Source organism: Bos indicus, chromosome 9, assembly GCF_029378745.1.
Source record: "Bos indicus isolate NIAB-ARS_2022 breed Sahiwal x Tharparkar chromosome 9, NIAB-ARS_B.indTharparkar_mat_pri_1.0, whole genome shotgun sequence".
In the NCBI taxonomy this organism is placed as follows: domain Eukaryota; kingdom Metazoa; phylum Chordata; class Mammalia; order Artiodactyla; family Bovidae; genus Bos; species Bos indicus.
Genome location: NC_091768.1, coordinates 11,515,152 through 11,530,280, shown reverse-complemented (window position 1 = coordinate 11,530,280; position 15,129 = coordinate 11,515,152). Strand labels below are relative to the sequence as shown.

General features: G+C 35.5%; 1 protein-coding gene across 37 annotated transcripts in view; it reads right to left on the bottom strand.

Moving 5' to 3' along the window:
• The window catches only part of RIMS1 (regulating synaptic membrane exocytosis 1), a 606,383-nt gene that overhangs the window by 330,936 nt on the left and 260,318 nt on the right, over positions 1–15,129 (bottom strand). For 36 of the 37 annotated variants that reach the window (XM_070795691.1, XM_070795693.1, XM_070795713.1 and 33 more), the window contains 2 exons: positions 8,941–9,154; positions 7,004–7,015 (listed from right to left, as the gene is read on the bottom strand). In XM_070795691.1, coding sequence (XP_070651792.1) covers positions 7,004–7,015; positions 8,941–9,154 — 226 coding nt within the window. Of the gene's footprint in view, positions 1–5,316; positions 7,016–8,940; positions 9,155–15,129 lie in introns of those variants that run through there. The other variant, XM_070795733.1, reaches the window with a different exon arrangement.

Here is a 15,129-nt window from a genome sequence, read left to right as displayed (position 1 = left end):
TGAACCCAGCTAGGAACAACGCAAAGAGATCCATTATCCAGATACATACACATCACAATAAACACTGAAAACAAAAGGAAAAGAGAAATTCTTGAAAATAACAAGAGAAAATACACTCATCTTACACACACACACACACACACACACACACACACACACACGGGCTTTTAGTAAGATTAACAGTTGACTTCTCATCAGAGACAGTGGCGGTCAGAGGCAGTGGGATGGTATATTTGGTTTTCTTTTTTCTTTTTTTGTATATTTGAAGTGCTAAAAGAAAGAAAAAGAAACTATTAACCAAAAATTCTACATTCAGCAAACTATTTTTCAAAAATGAAGGTGAAATATATTCCTAGGTAAACAAAATCTGACAGAATTCGTTGCTAGGAAACTCACTTTTAAGAAATACTAAAGGAAAGTCTTTAGGGTAGATAGAAACATGAATTCACATAAAAAAGAACTCTGATAAAGATAATTATAGGGGTAATTATAAAAATATAATTTCATATTTCTTCATTATCTTAAATTATTTAAAAATAGTATAAAACAGTATTAATATACTAGCATTGTTAAGCCTATAATGTAAAGAAATCAGATAGATTTGGCAATAACAGAACAAAGGAGATGGATAGAAGCAACTATGAATTGGAGTTGGGAAATGACACCAGATGGTATCTTGAATCCCCAGGAAGAAATGAAGAGAACCAAAAATAGTAAATAAGAACATTACATAACAGATCCTATAAATATATACTTGCTCTCATTTCCTCTCTTGGCTTTATTAAAAGGCAAAACCATATAAAGTGTTAGTTATAACAACGTATTATTGGATTTGTAAAATATATAGACATAAAATATATAAAAATAATAGCACCAAAAAGGGAGAAAGGTGCATAGAGCTATGTAGAATTAACATTTATGGGATCTCCTGGGCAGGCCAATGGTTAAGACCTCGCCTTTCAATGCAGAAGGTGTGGGTTTGATCCCTGGTGGGTTAACTAAGATTCCACATGCCTGGGGGGCAGAAAATTTAAAAAAAAAAAAAAAACAGAAGAAATATTGTAACAAATTTAATAAATACTCTAAAAAAGGTCCACATCAAAAAAAAAAAATCTTGAAAAACATCTTTCACTTGAATTAAGGTAGTGTAAAGCTGAAGTAGATTCTGTCAAGATGGATTTGTAGGTATATGCAGCAAACCATCACATTGAATATCTTTGATTTACACGTTGCATGTCAATTATATTTCAATAAAACTAGAAAAAAAGTTGCAAACTGGAAAATCTAGAGTCACTAAGAAAAAACATCATAAATATAGTTAAAAATCACTGAAATATTTAAGGCATGCCTAGAATTCATTCAATGCAAAAGAAAGTAGTAAAGGAGAAACAGAGAATCAAAAAACATAAAAAGCAAAATGTGAACTAGGAGAAAAAATATGGTCATATCAGTAATAATGTTAAATATGAATGCATTAAAATCTAGTCAAAAGGCAGAGATTGTTAGAGTGAACTAAAAAAAATCCAAAACCTAAGTACGTGTCATTTATATGAGACACACTTTAGATTCAAAGATAACTGTATGATTCAATTTTAACAAATACAAACAGATATACCATGCAAAAAGCAAACATAACCGAGCTGGAGTAACTATACTAATATCAGATAAAATAGGCTTTGTTTGCAATTTAAAATGTATTCCCCACTAGCAGCAGCAATGACAGGGAATCTGTCTACTACTGAAATCAGCTGGAGGCAGACCGCAGGGAGGTATGGAAAGCCGGGTGGCGGATGACAAAAAGTCTGGTTGATAGTTAGTCTCTATGTGGGTCTGTTTGCATACTGCTGCAAGCTCACATGACTCAAAAAGTATCTTGCACACGCTGAAAAAAGAATGATCTTTTAAAATCTGGGCTTAAATATCTGTTTTAATTTTGGGCCTATGGCTGAGTGGAAAAACAGAAGCTGCTAGTTCTCACTATGTGTTTAAAAAAACAGTCTTTTCAATTGGTAATAAAGTCTCTAACTTTGTGTGCATCCTAGGGATAGATGGTCTAAGCAGACAGATGTTAGATTCCAAGTTATCCTAAACTCAACAGAGCTCCTGTTCTGATTGGTTTATGTAGATTATTAAGTAGTTGTGTAATTGTAACATAAGAGACAAGGAATCACTAAAGAAATAAACCAAACGGCTAATACTTTGAATATGGAAGCTTAAAAAAATTCATTCTCAAGAAATTGCTAACTTAGAAACATTTTTATTTTGTAAGATACAAAGTGAATTCTTGGAGATATCAAATTGGTTTGATAATTTTGGTCTAAAAACAGCTTTGTGAAAAGCGCAACAGGATATAACATCACTTCACATGCAACATGATGGCTAGGGTAAAAATAAAGCCAGCTAGTAACAAGTGTTGATGAGAATGTGGAGAATTGGAACCCATAAACACTGCTATGCAGCTGCTTGGGGAAACGATCAGTTCTTCAAATTGTTAAACATAGGGCTATCATGAAATCCAGTAATTCCACTCCTAGGTAAATGAGAAACAGATCTGACAACTTAGGTTTCAAAATACCAGAGAGTTTGCCATGGGTTAGTCTGCCTTTGTGAAAGTTCTGACTTCCACAGCCCCTTTCCTGAAACTAAAAGGGTTTTCTCTGCACCCTAAGATGCATCTGTATTGAACATTTGTTGTGAAATTGTGATTTCTGGAAAGAAATTGTTTAAACATTTTAAAAATGGTTTGTGGAGTCGGGGCAAAACCAGGACTATAAACTTCCTAATTATTAAATATTACAAGCATTTCCAGGACAGGAAGGCTAAATTCAAGAGATTAAAATTCCTGAAGAACAGTGTAGCAAATTCTTAAAACAGATTTGGAATAAAAACTCTGAATTATATAATAAAAGTCTTTACAACTTGATGTTTTACCCCTCTCTCTGGGACAAGCAGGCTTCCCTTGTGGCTCAGTGGTAAAGAATCCACCTGCCAATGCAGAAGGTTTCCTGGGTTGGGAAGATCCCCTGGAGAAGGAAATGGCAACCCATTCCAGTGTTCTTGCCTGGGAACTCCATGTACAGAGAGGAGCCTGGCGGGTTACAGTCCATGAGGTCACAAAGAGTCAGACTCAACTTAGGGACTAAACAATAATAACAACAACTGGGATGAGCACAATACATTAAGAGGCACCTTAACAAATTTAATCAATTAAATTGCTTAGTGAATGTCCTCCTCTCAATTTACCCTACATTTCCTTACTGATATGTTTATAAACTTCTCTACTTAGGCCCATACTATCTTTTTGGGCAGAATCTCTAAGAGAACACTCTTACAGAGAAAACCATCACCAAAACGTCTACCACAAAAAAATGAATAAATAGAGAGAGAAAGAGGGAACATGAAAGTGGGTCCAGGAACACTCTTCAGTCATTTTTTCCCAAGAGTGAATGTGGAAAATTGTGACTAGATGACTCATCATATCATGGACTAAATATGGATAATTCTGAGGGTTCTTTTCATAAGAATAAATAATGCAATCATGCAAATAATTTTTTTAAATGGATATACTTCTACTGAGTTGCTTTTCTTTATCTAACCCTAGTGAGAGAAAATACAAAATAAGTTTGGCATTTAAAACAGAGTCTATGAGAGCAGTTTTTTATGATGTCAAGTGTCAATTATTCCACAGATAACACCTTAGGATGAGACCAATTCCAAACTCAGTTGGTGCTATCCCATTCCACCCAACCCTTACACTTTATGAATTGTTTTCTACAAAAACATACTTACTTTATCAGCATATCATTTAGCATAATTATATAAATAAACACCAATGAAAACATATGAGGAGCCAGTTTAAAAAATCATGACTTTGTAAACACTGCCCCTCATTAATTATTATCTTGATAGAAAAAGAGGTTTTATTATTTTTATACATGACATTTAAAAGGTAGATATGTTTAGCTTTCACATTTAAATAAAATAGCAAAGAAAATGGTCATGTTCTGTTTTCTGAATATTGCTTACATTTATTACAAAATACTCAACTTATAATACATGACACTTCTTTTGTATGAAAATAAAGATTAAATAGAAAAGTAGCAAGGTAGTTCATTTTTAGTTGCTTTGACAGTCAATCACCCTCACCAAAAGGAAATACTGATGAAAATTTAAGGAAAACCCTAAGGAATTGAACTTAGAGGACTCAATTCAGTCGATTTAGTAAAAGCAAATTGTTAATTTACCAAAGGATTTATCTAAATTCAATACTCTGCAGAGGATAAAACAAAGACCAAAACAATTTAAACAGGTTGTGGGGAAATTCTCAGAACCCCTATGTATTCAGACTTTGGAGAGGCCTTTTGATGAAGTAAAAACTGCCATTTTATCTCTGAAAGTGTGCACTTTAAAATAATATAAATAAACATTACAAAAATAATATCAGTTCAATTGCTCAGTGGTGTCCGACTCTTTGCGACCCCATGAATCGTAGCACGCCAGGCCTCCCTGTCCATCACCAACTCCCGGAGTTCACCCAGACTCAAATCCATTGAGTCAGTGATGCCATCCAGCCATCTCATCCTCTGTCGTCCCCTTCTCCTCCTGCCCCCAGTCCCTCCCAGCATCAGAGTCTTTTCCAATGAGTCAACTCTTTGCATATCTCTTATGAACTATTATGGGTCAATTGCAAAGTGACTATATGTGACAAGTCATTTTCTTTCTAAGCAAGTATACACTCTCCCAAATTACTAGAGCTGATTTAGACTAACAGTAAAATTTTAAAATAAAACATTGCCAGGCTGTAAAAAAAAATAGGGTCATGAATATTTTTCACTGGACTCAATAAAGAAATATTTATATCTTAGCTAACCTTAGGTCTTCATATCATATGTAGTAGTATTTTAGTCACATTATTCATCAATTTAACCCCCTATGTAGACTTCATTATCATTGCATTGATCAAGATGGAGATTGATCTTAGAAAGGTTTTATTCATCCTATTACTCTCTGCTTTCCTCTTATACCAACAGCCTCCTCCTCCCGCTACACACACATTTGCAAATTATAATTTCTCCATTAAAAATAAAAGATGCCAGAGGAATAGAGAAAGAAACAGTAAGCACTTTGCTTAATACTCAGCTATTTAACACAAAGACAAAATCTGGTTTCAGTTTCCCTGGACTAGAAAGTAATTCATTGAACAACCTCAATTGGCTACGATGGGTTTTAATGAAATTATGACCAACTACTTGAACATAAATGGTAGGTTTAAGATATATACATTCTAATCAAAGTGAAGAAAATAATTGAAAGCTATTGTATTTTATAGGTCTTTTAATTTTGTCATTAGCCTGAGAACCACAAAATCCACCTGAATTCTTGTTACAGAGTCAGTAATCATAACAAGCACATATAGAACAGTCAACCTGGCCAGTTCTACGGAGTGGCTAAAGTTTTATCACCAGTTCTGCATGACACTAGCATTATTTATGTACTTAACTTTTATTTTTTAAAGGATTTAAAAATTATCTACACTTCAAATTCAAAGTGTCCAAAGTAATAATATTCATGAAACCAAAAGTGTGATATTATAATTTCTTTTTTCTAACGTGATACACTACTGGTATCCTTCACTTTTCAAAAGTTACTTCTTTTCCACTTTACTTTCATGAAAGACCTGTACTTATACCTGTTTTGACTAAATGAAGGAAATTCAAAAAGGATTTTCACTTTTATGAAAAAAAGGTGAGATGTGAAAACAGCATGCTGTGTTTGTTTTAGAGTGAGCTGTTATAGAGGCAGTGCTCAGCCACAGCAGAGAGAGTGGGACCACCAGGCTCCTTTCCCACACCCACCAGCATCTCAGCATCTGGCCACCATACTCTGACCTGTGTCTCTGGACATCTGTGCTTTATCTCATTTATTTTGTGCATCTGTTAGCAAGATGTGTCCAGAGGTAATTGATTCTTCCTTTTATATGCCATTTGGAAACACTCTACTTTCAGATAGCATGGGAAACCTGTGTTGCATTAAAATAACAACCCTTAAAATGATCTCACATACCACCCATGTTACAAGCAGATGCAGTGAAAATAATTAAACCGCATAATTTTCAACCTAATTTCTTATTCATAGAAAAAAAAACTGATAACATACACTAGCAACAAACTTAAAAACACAAATTAATGTTCAACTTAATGTCACACTGACTACCTATGCACTATAGTATGTAATCTAAAATTAAAAACAGTTGAACAGGGTCAGCTGAGTTGATATATTGAACCTGAAATGCTCATTGCCTCCGTCTCATACTGGGAAATTAATGAGTTTGGGGGGAATTGAAATTTACACCAAACGGAAGTGTATAGTATGTATACAAAGGACAGGCTGATTGAAGATGTCACTTATCTCCTATCTTACTGAGTACAGCCTCTGTGGTTTCCAAGGTTGATAAAAATTAAAGGTGAACTTTTACTCCCTGAGGGAGTGATTTCAATGAATGAGGGAAAAGAAAAGAGCAAAACTGTGGTTCAATATGACAACTTTACTACTTGTGTTCCAGAAAAATATCATTTTATTCTGAGCTCTTGATCCTAATTTGATCCTTCCTCTCTACTAAATTAATGCATTCCATTTCTTCTACCAGAAAGTTTCAAATCATCTGTCTATGCATCTAAAGAGTGTTGAGAAAGGTAGAGCTCGTTAGGCATTATTGTTCCTAAAGGCAAATAGATCATCCTCAGAACTCAGGGAGCTAAGAGCACAAATGAGTTTGATAATGATTTAATTATATTAAAATATCACTATTTCCGTGACTATTACCCAGTCTTTGCCTATTAATATAAAACTCTGTAATGCTCCTAGATGTTCATTTTATTTTTCCATGAGAAATGGGAATGAGCTCTTCCTAGCATTTAATTTCTTTTTGAAAGTGAAACATTCTCTTAATAAAATTCACAACATTGAAATAACAAGTGATAGAAAAGAAATCATGGATTCTAACCACTTTGTCCTCCTTTGGGAAAGCATCCAAGGAAGCGGAGTGAAGGGAGAGAGAAAAGAAGAGAAAAATAAAAATAAGGCACGTATTAATAAGCAGATTTTAAGAAAACAGTCATATGTTACTTTAAAGTATAAAAATACAGGTACTTTGAAAAGTAAATGTTTATTCTTACCAAAAAATAGTCACTATTCAATCCTTCATTCGAAATGCACATATGCTCATCTTGCTACATGGTAGGTACAAAAGTTGGACACTACAATTTCAGAATTTTTTTAGAACTTGGATTATTAAGTCTACATTTAAAATATTTTTTAGAAAGAAAAAATTTGCTACCATATTTGGCTTACTTATTATTGAAAAGATTATATTAAAATGCATAAACTTTGAATGAATACTTGTATCAAATTGTCTTTAAAATATTTATAGTTATGAATTGGAAAAATGTAAGAAAGGGAAGTGTTTGTAATAAATAGAGAATGGAAATATACTATTTTAGCCATAAATTATCTCACAAGGTTGATTTATTTCTAATATGAATTTCAACATTTACAATGTCACAGGAAATACCAACTGTATACAACTTTTGTCTTTTGCCCAAGATTAAAAATTGTAAGTTGTGCTTTCTTTTATTTTTTTTAATTTTAATTTTTCTCAAGATTGAATGGGTATAGTAAAGATAGATGAACTTCATTAGGCCTGGGTTTCTGTTTGAAAGCATAAGTATCCCTTAGCTCAATCTCCTTTAAACACATCTCCTGTTTAAAACATGAGTTTGACTCTGTTACTGGCTTGCTTCAAACCTATAATGTGAATTTAAAAGCATCCAACTCTATGCACACTCAGTCTGAATTAACACTTAACCCCTTTGCATTGTACTGTTCAGGGCCAACACTTTTCAGGGTGCTGCATGAGTTGTTAAATATTTTGAATATCATCACAGCTTTTATTTGTGAGATATTATTCCAAAAGTAGACCCTGTGCACTTTTCATGTGCCAAACAAGATCTCAATCCAAAGTTGCTCTAGAAAGTCTGTAAGGTAGCATATGAAGATTAACTAAAACACATAATTTTTAGGAGGAAAAAAATTCTTATATGGTCAAAAGAATGGAACCTAAAGAAAAATTGAACTGTTTTAATTTTCATAACAACCATATATAGTAATTATTACCATACAATTTCATATATAAAGAAGTTGTTTTTCAGATAAGTTAAAGCTACAAAGATAATAGTAGGCTCATCTTAAGTATAATAATGCATCTATTTTACTGAATGTCTTAATTCCCCTGAGAGAGATTTTAGAATAATACCCTACTTACAACTCAAATATACTACTAAAAAACAATATTAAGTGGTAACCTCACTTTAATTCTAACTATGATTTTTCCAAATTAGGGAGACATAAGTGCAAGACTCCATGAAATTAAAATTAAAAACAAACAAACAGTATTTTGACACACTCTTTAAATATCCAAATAATTTTCATGAGATAAGCTTCGTACTACATTTCTTAGACTTGATAGTAAATGAAGTGATTCTCACAGAGGCTAATTATCACTTCATAAATGATTATATTGGATTAAATTAATGCCATACAAATTCTATTGATTTTATCTTCATTCAATCTGAAACATGTTGCAGAAACTAAAAGTAAGTTGTTAGGTTTTGTTGCTTTGTACAAGAAGAACTGGCCACCACAGCTTTCAAGCGTTTCATAATTCCTGACACTAAATATAAATTTCCAACATTCTTCAGAAAACAAATGTGCTCCCACAAGTAACCTGTTGGTTTTGAGTGGCAATCATTTGTTGAGATGCATACATACGAAGAGCATCTTTTGTGAATTCTTTGCATCACTCATCCCCTGAGCGGCTAGGCGCAAGTGGGGCGCATCCACCTGCGCTCAAGGACGCTGGATGCTCGCGGCCACGGTACTCACGTTGCTGGACCGCAGAGACACGCGGCCCCCACAGCGCGCGCAGAACTTGGTGCGGCAGTAGGAGCACAGGTGGCCACAGCCGTCCGCGAACTTGGTCTTGTGGCAAATCCCGCAGGTCGGAGCATCGTCCTTGTGCTCTCCTTGGTAGCGCCGTGCTTCTTCCCCTATTTTCCTCACTTGTTCTTTATAGCTTTCAAATTGTTGATGCAATCTCCTAGACAGAAGAGAAAATGGGCACAAACTAAGTAGATGAAGGAGCTGGAGAAGAAAACCCACTTTTTCCTAGCAGAGGAGACATCTAGTTACTTAAACTAAAGCAAAACATATAAAGCCACTTCCCTCAATAATGGGCTTCCCCAGTGGCTCAGCTGGTAAAGAATCCTCCTGCAATGTGGGAGACCTGGGTTCGCTCCCTGGGTTGGGAAGATCCCCTGGAGAAGGGAAAGGATACCCACTCCAGTATTCTGGCCTGGAGAATTCCATGGACTGTATAGTCCATGGGGTTGCAAAGAGTTGGACACAACTGAGCGACTTTTACTTTTCATTTCTCCTCTAACCATACTGCAAAAGCATTGAACCATATATTAGTTGACTCTAAATAATCACTATTTTCCCCAACAGTGGAATTCCTGTATCCAATCATTGCCTCTGCTTCTTTGACAGGCAGTTTTCAAAGTATTTTACTGGGACTCAACACTTTACAACAATAAGTATGTGTGTATACAACTGAGGCAAAATTATACAATGTTCTTAGGCCAACTCTACAGAATTTGCTTTGAAATTTTGTCTTACTCTGTTTGAAGTCTAATAGTGATTTGTTTTGTTGTTCTTGTTTAGTTGCTAAGTTGTGTCTGACTCTTTTGTAACCCATGGACTTTGGCCCACCAGCTCCTCTGTCCTTAAGATTTCCTAGACAATAATACTGAAGTGGGTTGCCTTTTCCTTCTCTAGGGGATTTTCACCACCCAGGAATCAAACCTGCATCTCCTGCATTCTTTACCAGTGAGCCATCTGGGAAGTCCCAAATACTGATTACTATCTGTAAGAAGTTTGTCACAGTAAATTGAATTCATGAAGTATAATGCATGCTTGGGAGTTGACTATTTTAAGCTACATGGCTAAGCAAGCTGTCTTCACTTCCATTCCTGGAGACTTTTGTTTGGCATCAAACATTTCACACAGTACACAGAGTATGACATTTATCTCCATATGTGTATATATATATATATATATATATACACACACACACACACATACATATACATACACACATACATATACATACACACATAAATTTTTAGATGAATATAGATTTAATATATAATTATTAATATATAATATATATGTTTAATATATATGGGCTTCTCTGGTGGCTCAGAGGTTAAAGTGTCTGCCTCTCATGCAGGAGACCCGGGTTCAATCCCTGGGTCAGAAGATCCCCTGGAGAAGGAAATGGTAACCCACTCCAATATTCTTGCCTGGAGAATCCCATGGACAGAGAAGCCTGGTAGGCTACAGTCCACAGGGTCACAAAGAGTCAGACACAACTGAGTGACTTCACTTTCACTTTAATATATATGAATATATAATATAATATATATAATAGTTGAGCTTGCTTAGATCTGCTGCATCACCTTACAAGTTCTAAACCATAACTTGAAAATATTCAGATTTTTACATGCCCCAGTTTTACTGGCTCTCTCCCACCTTTTACGTATGAGGATCCCTATTCCTCTTTATTGATAACTACTGGAAGTGGGACAACTAAATTTGCTGAAGCAAAGCATTTCCCCAAGACGAAGAATGTTCACACTTAATGTGATTGAGGCTACATAGCCTTCCCATCAGTCCAAACTCCTCTCTCTCAGACTACTACAAACAGAAACAGAGCAGGGTGACATCCTCTAAATCCCCGGAGGAAGCTGCCTTTGTTTAGTAAATGAGAACAGAGAGCATTTCCCAGGCCTAACAGTCATTGTCTCTTACACCAGAAGAGAAACTCATGGGAAATGTCTAAGCAGATGCATCTGTGTATCTAAGCTTCTTTCTGGATGTGAGTTCTCCATGATCAAAGAAAACACATGCTATTGTTAATTAATGCAGTTTGTGTGATGTTCCACTTCTACAATAACCATGGGGGGTCTGGGACTCCCTGGAAACTGAATCAAGTTAATTCTCAGCACTATATTTGTTGAAATACTAGGATTTTATTATATTTTCCTTTTAACATCAACAACTTTTAAGCAAAACTTTAATGATTAAAAATTCTGAAATCCCTTTCCTGCTTTACCAATTGACACTTTTTCTAGTTCATTGAAACATGTATAATATCATGTATGAAATGAGTCACCAGTCCAGGTTCGATGCACGATACTGGATGCTTGGGGCTGGTGCACTGGGATGACCCAGAGGGAGGGTATGGGGAGGGAGGAGGGAGGAGGGTTCAGGATGGGGAACACAGGTATACCTGTGGCAGATTTATTTCGATATTTGGCAAAACTAATACAATATTGTAAAGTTTAAAAATAAAATTTAAAAAAAAGGAAAAAAAATTTCCATAATTAAAGTAAACACAGTTGCACTAGCACATAAAGTAGTTTAGAATCTAAAACTTCCCTAGTTTAGAAGCCAGCAAATTTCAGCTCAGAGAAGGATATTTTGATATTTGGTTTAATGAATATAAGAATATCTGATCAATATATTGAAGAGCAGTTTGACCCATTCTAAAATGCTAAGCAGACCAAGAGTACATGCATAAATATTTATTGTGAGAGCCACCAAATCATAAATATATATAATGCAAAGGGGAAAGCTAGGCTAGGAAAAAGCTGTTCTATGAATGTGTGATATAGAATATGATTTAGTTTGGGTATTGGCAAATTTTATGGTCTAAGGCCAGTTTGTAAATATTTTAAGCTTTTGTGAGCCAGGAAACTTCTGTTGAAAGTACTCAGTTCTACCGTAGTTAGCAGGACAGTGGCACACACAGTATGTAAATAGTAAGCATGGCTGTGTTTCAATTAAACTTAAAAAAAAAAAAAATGGTAACCCAGATTTAGCCAGTGCACCAGGTTGTCAACTTCTGACTTAGTGTCTGATTTATACTACAGCATAACAGTTTGCAAAGTAAAGATTTTCTGACTTTTAAAATTTCAAACACAGACCCAAAATTGGTTAAGATGCCAGATTAAAAGGATGTGTGCTCATCTCCTCCTGAGAGAGCACCAACATCGCAGCTAGCTTTGAACACTCATCAGCAGGAGAATGCTGCAACACACCAAAAATGATACCCCACGTGCAAAGACAAAGAAGAAGCTGCAACAAGATGGTAGGAAGGACACAATCATGATAAAACCCAATCCCATACCTGCCAGGTGGGTGAACCATAAACTGGAGAATAGTAACATCAACAGTTCTCTCACTGTTGTGAAGGTTCTAAGCCCTGCATCAGGCTTCCCAGCATGGGGATCCAGCAATGGGACTGAGAATCCCCCAGAATTATGATTTTGAAGGCCAGAGGGATTTCACTTCCATGGGACTGGGAGAAACAGAGACTTGACTCTTGGAGGGCACAAACAAAAGATTGCATGGACCAGGACCCAAGGGAAAGGAGAAGTGACCCCACAGAAGATTGAGCCAGATCTCCTTGGCAGTGTTGGGTGGTCTCCTGCAGAGATGTGGGTCAACAGGGGCTTGCCACAGGGGCACGGCACTGGCAGCAGCAGTGCTGGGAGGAGCCCCTTGTGGGAGCCCTCTTGGAAGCCACCACTGACCCATCATAGAGCCTGCAGATTCCAGGGCTGGGTTGCCTCAGGCCAAATAACTACCAGGAAAGGGGCATAGCCCCACCCATCAGAAGACAATCAGATTAAAGTTTTACTGATCTCTGCCCATCAGAGCAAGACCCAGTTCTTCCCACTGCCAGTCCATCCCATCAGGAAGCTTACACAAGTCTCCTAGCCTCATCCACCAGAGGGCAGACAGAAGATGCAAGAACTACAATCGTGCAGTTGCCAGAATTAAAAGTACATCACAGAAAGTTAATCAAAAAGAAAAGGCAGAAGATTATGTCCCAGGTGAAGGGACAAGATAAGACCCCAGATAAATAACTAAAGGAAGAGGAGATAGGAAATCTTCCAGAAAAATAATTCAGAATAATGATAATGAAGATGGTCCTGATCTTGGAAAATGAATGGAGAAGATGCAAGAGTCCCAGGCAAGATAAACCCAAGGAGGAACACACAAGGACACACAGTAATCAAACTGACAAAAAGACAATGATAAATATTAAAAGCAACAGGGGGAAAATGACAAATAACATACAAGGGAACTTCCATAAGGTTACCAGTTATTTCCTCAAAAGGAACTCTACAAGCCAGAAGGGAATGGCATGATATGCTTAAAATGATGAAAAGGAAGAACTTCCAACCAAAAATACTCTACCCAGCAAGACTCTCATTCAGATTTGATGGAGAAATCAAAAACTTTCAGACAAACAAAGGTTAGAATTCAATATCACCGAATCAGCTTTACAACAAATGCTAAAGGAACTTTTCTAGGCAGGAAACACAAGAGAAAGAAAAGACTACAATTAATAAACACAAAACAGTTAAGAAAATGGTAGTAGAATCATATATATCAGTAATTACCGTAAGTATAAAAAATGAAGGTGGAAGTGTTAGTCACTCAGTCATGTCCAACTCTTTTTGATCCCATGGACTGTAGCCCAAGCAGGCTCCTCTGTCCATAGGATTCTCCAGGCAAGAATACTGGAATGGGTTGCCATTTCCTTCTCTAGGGGATCTTCTCCACCCAGGGATCGAACCTGGGTCAGGCAGACTCTTTACCGACTGAGCCACCAGGGAAGCTTAAGTATAAATGGATTAAATACATCAACCCAAAGACATAAGCTGGCTGGGTGGACGAAAGCATGCGACTATACACCTCCACTTACCACATCACTCTACTTAACCACTCAAATTATATGCAATTATTTTCTATTGTTAGGTTAATCAGGTTTACATTATGGCTTGCAATTGTAAATAACTTTGTTTTGAGGGGGCTCTAGCTATTGACTGTGAAAACTGATAAACATCTTTTACTGTTGTGATTATGTAACTATTCCTTATTTTTTTAACATTGTATCATGATTGGTCAACAGAAAATAATTATAGCTAAAACTACCATTTAATAGAAAAACATGTAATCACTTTTAATTTTTTTTTAATTTTATTTTTTAACTTTACAATATTGTATTGGTTTTGCCATATATCAACATGAATCCACCACAGGTATACACGTGTTCCCCATCCTGAACCCACCTCCCTCCTCCCTCCCCATACCATCTCTCTGGGTCGTCCCAGTCAGATACACATTAGAAATATCTAGGAATTTTTTTGAAAAATACAAATGTCCAGGTTTTGTTTTGTTTTTCTCTAAAGTTCCAGATGTGATTCTAATGAGCAGCCATCTTTAAAAGCAACTGCATTATATGATGATGCTTTACTTCAATTTAGTTGAACTTTTATTATTTCATATTCTGTGCTCCCATTTCATTTAGTTTATGTTCCCCAATTTGTCCATCCCTTTTGTTGTTGTTCTTTCACAAGAAGAACAAGTATATTAAGTATAGTAGGAAAACTTGTGTGTGTATAGTATTTATAATATATATACTTTAGAAAACAAAAACTATTGCTTAGCTAAAACATTTATGACATTTTAGTTTATATGTTGACTAAATATGAATAGAATGCTAGATTTCTAATTTACACTTACTCAAAACACTGATATAGTTCCCTTTATTCTGGCATCTAGTATTACTACTAAAACTCTAGAAAGCTTATCATTTCAGTGAATCAAAAATAATTTGAATGAGGCTTGAAACTTCTAATCGAATTCTGAGAAAGAAATACTATGTTGTAAAAAACAGAAAACTGACCTGCAATATAGTATTGTTAAATATAGATTTTTTTTTCAAATTTCACAAAATTTTATGCTAGTATCCATTATTTGTTTTCATACTTTATTCAAGATTTCACATTTTATTTATCTGCATTGAGCAGCTTGGCCTGCATATAACAGATTCTTATGAATCATTTTTTCATTTTTATTCTGTTATATATATTTTCTAATTTTCTTTGTTATGGCTTCTAAGGTACACCCATGATTTAATATTGGATGTTTGATTTT